Source organism: Rhipicephalus sanguineus, chromosome 7 (assembly GCF_013339695.2).
Source record: "Rhipicephalus sanguineus isolate Rsan-2018 chromosome 7, BIME_Rsan_1.4, whole genome shotgun sequence".
Classification (NCBI taxonomy): domain Eukaryota; kingdom Metazoa; phylum Arthropoda; class Arachnida; order Ixodida; family Ixodidae; genus Rhipicephalus; species Rhipicephalus sanguineus.
Window position 1 is genome coordinate 147,579,668 of NC_051182.1, and position 9,460 is coordinate 147,589,127.

General features: G+C 44.9%; 1 protein-coding gene across 1 annotated transcript; it reads left to right on the forward strand.

Annotated features, from left to right (window-relative positions):
* The first annotated feature begins 1,439 nt into the window (after positions 1 to 1,439).
* Positions 1,440 to 8,919, forward strand: LOC119400937 (uncharacterized). The gene is made up of 4 exons (XM_037667820.2): positions 1,440 to 1,584; positions 3,419 to 3,472; positions 7,732 to 7,843; positions 8,699 to 8,919. The coding sequence occupies exons 1-4, from the start codon at positions 1,542 to 1,544 to the stop codon at positions 8,790 to 8,792; spliced, it is 303 nt and encodes a 100-aa protein (XP_037523748.1). The 5' UTR covers positions 1,440 to 1,541; the 3' UTR covers positions 8,793 to 8,919.
* Positions 8,920 to 9,460: the final 541 nt, after the last annotated feature.

Consider the following 9,460-nt stretch of genomic DNA (forward strand, 5'->3'; position numbering starts at 1 on the left):
TGCTACTACCGTATTTATACACTGCTAGGCAATGGAAACGCGATACTCGGAGCGCGTGGCTGCTGGCAGTGAGGGCGACTGTGAACGCGAAAGCGTTCGTGACACGACGTGACTGGATCCCGTAGATGGCCATTTAGTCTGTGGTTCTCGGCGGCGCCGGCGGAGCGCTGCTTGCCGTGGCTTCAAAACACAACGCTCACGCGCCTCTCCACGCGAAGCAGCTAGAACTGGCGGGCATCCATGCTGGCGGACGAGCGTTACGGAGCGTCGCAGCGCTCCGCCGGTGCCTTCGAGAACCACAAACTGAACGACTCTCTACCGGAGGCAGTCACCATGCGTCACGAGTAGTCACGAGCGCTCTCGCCCTCATCGTGACCCTCACCGCCAGAAGCCACACGCTTCGAATGTTGTGTTTCAATAACTGAGCACTGTGCAGCCTTTGTCGCTTGTATTTGTAAAGCGAAAGCCTTAGATGCCTCATCAAACGCGAAAACTGGCGGTCGGTGTCCAGCGGCGTCGGGGACAGCACGAGTGATGCAAAAGATCGTCATCACGGGATGGCGTCACAGTTCGGCAAAATTTGTGGTGTTATTATGGCGTCATCATGACGTCACGTGACGTAACGTCACGTGATGACGTCATCACATGACATCGTAGCTTGGTCAAAGGTGGGCCGATCACGGAGGCAGTGCAAAACCAGCTGAGGTGCCTCCGATCCCTGAGGCAGTGTAGAACCACGTTAGGTGCAGAAAGCTTTCGGAGGGTGGCGGGGCAGCATCAATATATCGACTGAGAATAAAAAGATGGCTTTCGCGTTCGAGTCGTCTTAGGTTAATGCATAAGTGCCGATTGTTTTGTTTGGCACATTTGTGTTTGTGCTCTTACTTCTTTTGAATTTTTTTTATTATGCCCCACCCCATTTTTCATCTGTCTTTCAGTGGATAAATAAATAAAATGGAACTAACCGTGTTAGGTGTGCGCAGGCCAACTTCTTTAGTTTTTACTTTTCTTTCACTTTCCGCTTTCACCTAGCGCAGCGTTGGGTAACCTCATTGCCTTTTCTTTACTCTTTGTTTCTTTGTCTATGAAAGTCGACCTCAACATCTTTTATTCTTCTGTGCCAGCTGTTCGATCATCAGTGAAATATAAAATACACTATTTTATACGTCGAAACACTCAGCGAGCTATACAATCTCGTCGTATTTTCCTTCTGAATGCTTTCACGCGAGGTTCGCACGTGTGCGGAAAGAATGCATGCTTTCCGCCTGTGAGTCAAGTACTCCTTTCAAATATAAGCCAACGACGGTAACGGGGTCATAATTCACGCGGCACACAGTGCATACGTTGACTACTGGGCTTAACAATGAGGGTCAACTTACTTGGAGTCACTGGTATTGTTAAAATTTGTGCATAATAGTGGAGCTGAGCCGTGCTTTTATCGAAATCGGTCCGAAACAGTACATTAGAAATCGCGAAATAATTCTATGCACAAACGCTTTCTAGCAGTCTGCGTTGGTGCGCTTTACTGAGTCCACGGTACCATGGGCGGAGTCATCTCTTGGCTGAGGGGTGATGAAGACGAGGGTAGGTGTCGTAGCCATTACGGAATGCCAAGAAATCCTAATGTTGTAAAGCGCGTTATGTACTGTAACAAAATTGTACTCTCAGACTGCTAAATTCCGCACAAGGAGCATTGTATAGAAGTACACGTTGCTGGGCTAGTAGGTTCATGTTCAAGTACACTCGACCCCTTCCCTCGTGATTTCCTTGCGCAAAAACAGCCGTACTTTTGTCGCTCGTACTTGAACAAGGAGCATTGACAGCGTTTTAGGCGGTTGTGTTCAGCATATTCCCGAGTTCCGCATACAGGTTCCTGTGGCTACGTTTCAGTTTAACCACGCTGGCGAACTGGCAATATGTTAGGGCTGTGGGACGTCTGTTATGGAAACAGAGCGTTTGTTAAAGCATTATCTTTCTCACTGTAAGCGTTTGTCTTGTCTCCGCAGACATATTTATCGACTTCTGTAGGATGACTTCATGGCTTATTGCTTATTTGAGGCTTTTAGTTTACCTTTAGCCATTATCATCTGTTTGTTACCCTTTTTATTTATCCTCCTAGTGTATATGTGTGTTTTCTGTTACCCTTTTTCTTCTTCAATAATCAGTTAAGATTTCTGCTTTGTTGACTTTACTACCATTATCGTAACTACCTTTATTTACTACCTAGGTTAGGACGGTTGGGACAAAGAGTTGTTACGTTTTGTTTAGCAACCATAACTACTTACTATTTTGAAGGGCGTTCTTTTTTTTTGGGGGGGGGGGGGGGGGGTTCACACTATATGAATGTTCACGTGTGTCTGTACGTGTGCGTGCATTTATGCACATTCAAAAAAGAAAAACTTCAAGAAAGTTTGAACCCCCTCGAACACCACCCACCCCTATGGCAGCGCCAGTGCCCTGTTTGAGTGCTGTTTCTTAGGTTCGGCGGCGAGAGCCGACGTGGCTCAGGGCATTGCCGTGTGCATCTGTGCGGCGTCTGAGTGGGCTGGCTTCCATTTCGACTTTCACGCGCGTCATCGCAGGGCGACACGATATCGCCTTGCGTGAGCGATTCTGGGACATATTAACGCCCGCGCCATATTTCCGGACCATTTTAAATGTTTGTAATGGGTGAACGCGCAACAACGCTGTCAACGCCTTCTGTGCTGAGGACAGGCGCGGCCATTGTCCCAGGACCCGTTCTTCCGACAAAGGGCGATTGTGAGGTCTATCTAACGCATTGGAAAGTCGTTTTCTTGACGCACTGAAACGGGGACATTAATCGAGAAGATGGACAATTGTTTCTACGCAGCTGCAGTTATCGCATGTAGAGTTGTTGGCCACTACAATCCGATAGGAGCAGGTATCCGTGAAGGCTACGCCAAGCCACAGGCGGCACAGAAAGTTCTAGCTTTAGAACTACAGCAGGCGTCTGGTGCCCTTTTAATGAGTCGTATGTGGTAAACAGTTCGTTTTGCGATACAAGCTGCAAATGTATGATGTTGTGCCTTTACTTAACTACCTGGTGTTCAGCTGATGATGCGCGAATTTTTCCTCAATAACTTTGCCAGGCACCATTTTGCCGCATTCCCTAATCAGCCTCATTTGCGACAATTAGTTGCAACAGCTGAAATAGCGCCATTTGTTACCAGCAGCCCTTAAGGTGCCTGTTCAAGATGAAAAATCTAAGTGGTATTCGTAGCAAAAAAACAATGTAATGTCTCAACGGGCTGTGTATTTAATCACGCATTAAGTTATCTTGTCTTCACAGAAACGAATGCCGCTGTAATTTCTAAACAAATATTGCGTCCAAAACTCTCAAAAGTTCACAAAAAGCGACAACATTACTAGATTTATTATTTGTCCTTATTTATTACAGTATTTCTTGAGGAAGACGAAACCTTTGCTACGGAGAACGTCACCGTTGTGCGAGGTACGTAACGTAGCTAGATTCAGTCGTATTATTTAACGTCTCCGTGAGACCAGGGGTGCTATGCAGGATGGCCCGAGCTTCTCGGGCACACGAGTTTGCTCCGAGCTTGCATTACGGTGGTCATGACAGGAAGACAGTGCGGAGCACGCGATAGCAGCGTTGATAAAAACGGCTACAAGAACGAGAATGGCGTCACAAGCGCATGTGCGGCATTTGCGGCGGTTTTCAAAGGAACACCGCGTGCGAACGCGTCAGCGCCGCCACTCAGTCAACATTTTGACAGTGCAGCGACGTCAGCGTGAATGTCGCGCTATCTTTTTTGCCAACTGATGATCGCGCCACCCACGGGCGTGTTCGTGGGCGTTTGTCCTCTTTCGGAAAATTCTTTCGTTCCACCTGCAGCATGGAAATTTCCACTCTCGAAGGCAACAAGGGCGCACGCGCAGCACTCTGGTGCAGCTCGTTTCGCTTCTCTCGAATATTACAGATAAATAAACGGACAGGTTACTGCTATACTTACATTACACGTCTGAAGTTTTTTTCTGTAGTAGCGAATCGGTAGAAACAATGCTTCCACAAACAAGTAAATAGTAAACAAGTAAATAGTTCTCGCCGAAAATCCCACCAGGGGCGCTTGCTTCATAGCTGTGAGTGGTACGTCATGAGAGCGGTGAAAGTGAATGCGAGAAATCGTAACCACGTGATGATATAACCTTTAGTTCTTCGTGCGTGTGTGCATAGTCTGTGCGATTAGGCTCATAGATGAATCGTGTCGCTCGCTGGCGTTGCGTCGTGAGCACTGTTCCTCGGCAAGAGGAAACGCGGTGGGCGGACCCGCTCTTCGCCGCGGGCGTCTGTCAATCAAATTGATTGACGCGCGAACTCGGCCACAAACTCGTTGATTCTGAAAAGGCCCCAGTTCAACTCGTAACTGTCATAGTGCCGGTGTGCTTGTCAAGTGTTTTATGCGGTGGACGCTACTCAGCAGCTTCTTTGCATATAAAATAATTTGGTCAGCTTGCACTACTTGTGCGAAGGCTGGAGCCATCGGAGGAGCTTGTGGTCACCTAGCTTCTTCCAGCTTTTTACGTGGCTCGTCTACTCAGTATGCTTGGTCTGCTTCGGAGTAATGACCGTGTCAGCAGTTCGTTCTCAATATTGGTGCTACTGATTAGGAAGGTCTTAACTAACATGATATTGAATGTCCTTTCTTAATTGTTAATGTTTTAATTACCACGATATTAATCACCCAGGTTTAATTCGCAAGGTCCTGAATAGCACGGAGGTAATTAGCATAATTCTAATTAGCACGAGCCTAATTAACACGGCTTCAGTGAGTAAGGTCTTCGTTATCTTGGTTTTAAGTACACGCTCCTAATTAGCGCCGTGTTAATTAGCACTAATTGTCGATGTTTTAATTGCAGCGGCATTAATGACTCAGGTTTATTTTGCTAGGTCCTGAATAGTACAGAGGTAATTAGCATAATTCTAATCAGCACGATGCTAATTAACACGTTCCTAATTAGCGCCGTGTTAGTTAACATTAATTTATAGTGTCTTAATTACCACGGCATTAATTACTCAGGATTATTTCGCAAGGTCCTGAATAGTACAGACGTAATTAGCATAATCCTAATTAGCACGACCCTAATTAACACGATCTCGGTGGGTAAGGTCTTTATTATCTTGGTTTTAATTACACGCTCCTAATTAGCGTCGTGTTAGTTACCATGCTAACACCTAGCTTTACACGACTTCATTAGCATGGTCTTAGTAAGACGTGGCTTAGTTAGCTAGGCCTTCGCATGATTTGCTCTAATCAGCTTCGTCATAGAGCGCCCTGACTTAGCTAGGTATACCGCCCAGCCAATTAGCTAATCAGCCGGGCGCACGTGCTCTGGGAGCGAGCAGACGATGAAGAAGAGAACGACGAGGGCGCGCGCCGGCCGAGCAATGCGCTAGAATGTACAGGCCGACCATGGTGATTATACACGTGGCCTCGGCGATTAGCTCTAGCCGCCGTGTTATAAGGCGCTCGGTCGGAACTAATCTCAGAGGACACGGTACTGATTATCCTAAAGGATACTTAGTGCAGACATTAAACGCTTGAAAATGAGTTCAAACGGCCCGCGCACACATAAAAAATATAGTTAGTAGAGCTTTCTGCCACTTTTCTTGCGTGGGTGCACTTCTGCACTCAGTGGAACGACAAACAAATGAAAGAAGTTTGACGACACCACCCAACATTCTCGACCGCCCTTGACGTGACGCCGCGTTCCATCGTAACCAGTGGAACGGAACGCGCGCTGAGGGATGGATTTCACCTTCTCGTACTATTAGCTCGTTCAAAAGGGGGTGTCGCCAGAGCTCGGAAAGATCCCGAGTTTCGCCAAACTCGGGCCATCCTGCATAGCACCCCTGAGCATAATTCACGGAACTTGAATGTATTTTTCTGCCAAGTTGTATATGTTTTAAGTTCGTGCTAATGATTGTAGCTCACCCACTTGGTTCGTAATGAATAACTCTGAACAAAGGGGACAGCTGGCATGGACAGACAAATTTTGCCAGCTCATCACGCATCGAAGTCTGTCATACGGGCAAGGCCCAATTCCCAAACTATGTTAAACATGTTGACACATTAGTCACAAACATTAGGACGCGAAAACGAGCTCTCACTGCGCCGTCTCTTACAACGGGCATCTAGGGTGCGCGCGCGCCTGCTCGGCAGACCCGCGCTCGTGGCCGCTGCAGTGACCAAATAATTTCAAAATTAACGTCTTCAGTGCCGGCGACACCTTTTTCGGTACCTGCTGGCCTTTTAATAAAAAGAAATTCAATCCTGCCTGCATTTTATACACTTGCTGGGCAAGAAGTCGGAATTGCCAATCCTTGCCTAAGGGTCTCATTGGAGGGGCCGTAACGATTAGTGAAACGACATTATGCAACATGTTTTCAATGATTGTGAAAACTGATGTGGAGGAGAATAAGTGGACAAAGTTTAAGAAATATAAAAAATGGGTTTTTTTATTGTTGTCAGAAGTTTCCATTGTTCGGTGTTTTCTTGAACTTAGCCCGATCATATCTCTTTACTGAAAAGTTATATAAATATAAGATTCGGCAGTTTGGTAGATAAGCATGCGAAGAACGTAATGCGGAATTTTTCTCTCTCTGGCACAAGGCTTTTTTGAGATAAAGGCATTCAAAGTAAAGAAAATAACGTTTCCTGGGCCAATTTTGAGGTTTTTCATAAAAACATCTACACTACACATAAAAACTAAAAATACCTCAGCAGAAGCCAAAACATGCATATATTTAGTTAAATAAATTTCAGCTACCTAACTTAATATATTTTGTGCAATTCATAACGAAAGTTGGCCAAAACAGCACAGCGGATGAGCGCTCCACTCCACCTCTTCGTCATTATTGATTTCCTCTGCTTCGAAAAAATTTTTGGCGGCAAAACAAATTGCGGATCTCTTCTTTCCACTCATCAAGCTATAATATATAAAATTTTGAAATAAATTTAAGAGGTCGACCAGCCATCGTTTGTTCGATCTTACGTGGAATCACCCAGAAATAGAAAAATGGACAGTCATAAAGAGAATAGACAGAGAAAAAGATAGAAAGACAGAGAAAGACATAGACAGAGAGAGGAAGAGATAGGAAGAAACAGACACAAGAAGAGATAGAAAAGCACAGAGCAAGACGGAAAGAGAAAGAAAGAAATAACTAAGAGTTAAACAAAGAAAAAGAGAGAAAAAAACACAGGGAAGGAGAAAGAAATAGAAAGAAAGAGGAAGTGATGAATACAGAGAGAGGCAGAATGAAACAAATAGAGATAGATAGAAAGAAATAGAAACAGATACTAAAATAGATAGAAGAAACATGGAGAAATATTAATAAAGAGAAGAAGGAAGAATTATAAAAATAAATAAAAGCAAGGAAGGCCACCCAGCTCGGCTTTTCCTTCAGGATTGGGACCGCTAGAGCGAAGCTGCCATAATTTTTTTCTTACATTGTAGGGATAGTAAATTTGAAGCAGCTAAATCTAATCCACTGAAGTGGCGCAGTGTTCCTATAGGGGTCTTTTACTTAATGCAATAAATATTCGACGAGAGATCATGTCTAGCGTCCACGTAATTCACGGAACTACCTGGTTTATTCACACTTTCGCTCAGCACTAAATAATAACGTAAAATTAGAGCGTAAGCGTACCGAGATTCTTCGGCAGCAGTCTAAATGCAAACGTTAAATTTCAGGTATATGTCTTTTTAACGACAGAAACATTACCGACCGACACACCATAAGAATGAGAATTCCCTGTGTTGAAGCAACATGTTGGGCTCCTTCAAAGGTGGTGTTCCTTAACAAGTGAGTACCAACGTCGTAAAGATTTCTGAGGCGTGTTATTAGGTGTACGAAAAAACAAACATTTCAAAAAATTCACATCGCAGTGTCCATTGCCATCGGTTCATAAAACATTGTGCAGAAACCATTAAATATTATTACCGATGCGTGAGAATAGGTGTACACTTCAAAAACGCGAATTTCTCCATTAAGATGTGTTCTCCATTAAGATTAAGCCGCCATTAAGCATGGCGGCTTATGTTTGTCGCAATGGGAAAAATCGGAAGCGCTTGTTTTTTAGCAGATAATACTGTAGGGAGCAGACAAAGTCCAATGGCGATAGCGCCGCCCCGCACGTCGTATGTTCTATGTGCGAGTGAAAGCGTGCGTCGACAGCCGACGATGACGGCTCTGTTGGAGAGGGAATGCGCTAGCCGTCTTTCGTCGCGCAAAAGGCCCATCGGGGTCCCGAAAGCGAGGAGGGTGGAGGGAGAGGGGACTGCTTACCTTGACCGGCCGGGCAGGGCCGCGCGTGCCCTAACTTGAGAGGGATTAGCAGGCGACTCATGCATTCGTGCGTGCCCTGTTCTTAGTGCTCGCTTTGCATCGAAGGGATAAACAACACGACAGTGACTTCTGCTGCTACAGCCGCCGCACTTCCTCAAGCGAGCGGTTTCTTGAGTTACGCCAGCTCGGATGCTAAAGAAGTTGGTTTGGCACAGAGTCGGAATTGTGGCATTTTTTAGTAGCCGAAATGCGTGTTATTTTCTCAGGAGCGTCAATTTCATCTCTACGCGCGTAATCACGGTGGATATTTTAAAAAAAAAACATCAGGCTGATGTTGCATCCATTTCATATAAATACATATTTTATTTGCAGGTGCCCCTCGGTCAATTCAGGGGAAGGACGAATCTGCCGAATGACATATGGAGTGCACGATGTATACCCTTCATGTTGCGACGTATGTCGCTAACGTTTGTTAATATACTTATTAAATTGCGCAGAATAAGGCGTTCGTACAAAGACACTGGTTGACAGAAATGTGACAGTCACAGTGTTTACTTCTGAGCACAATAAAATGGTTCTCATCAGATATCTCCTGAACAACCTGGATTGTTAATAGTATATCAACTTACTTGAAAAAATGATGATATAAATAGGCGCAATCAGCACTCCCTCATACACGAACACATCCACATAGGCGTATACGCATTACCACTCCCCACATATGCGCCTATTTACTTCATCATGACAACTTTTCAACAACTTATCAACCGCAAATTCTGCTTACTTGACAAAGAACAGCTACCATGAGGCCACAAAATTAAAGCATCCTTAATGTGGCTAACTTCGAAGTATCTGAGGCAGAGCTTTTGCAAAACAATGTTTTAAGATTTCTTGACGTGGCTGCCTTAAAAATGTTTCAGGTTCTTTCTAATGATCTATGACATCTACACGGTAACCGAAAAATGCTGTAACACACTTCGAATTTTATTTCATTTTAGTAAGTTGTGCACATATCGTTGCAGAGACATTATTCAAATTGTGATCATTGCCCTTTTTTTACTGTTCTTGGTGTTCTCTATTGTGTAACGAAAAAATGTCTCTCGAGAGTTGCGCCACACTTTCGTTGCTGACCGG

Bases quoted from the DNA above. Each gene is read 5' to 3' on its own strand.
- LOC119400937 (XM_037667820.2), top strand. From the start codon at position 1,542: ATGGGCGGAGTCATCTCTTGGCTGAGGGGTGATGAAGACGAGG. The intron at 1,585-3,418 runs GTAGGTGTCGTA...TATTTATTACAG, and splicing joins GAGGGGTGATGAAGACGAGG to TATTTCTTGAGGAAGACGAA. The intron at 7,844-8,698 runs GTGAGTACCAAC...TTTTATTTGCAG, and splicing joins AAGGTGGTGTTCCTTAACAA to GTGCCCCTCGGTCAATTCAG.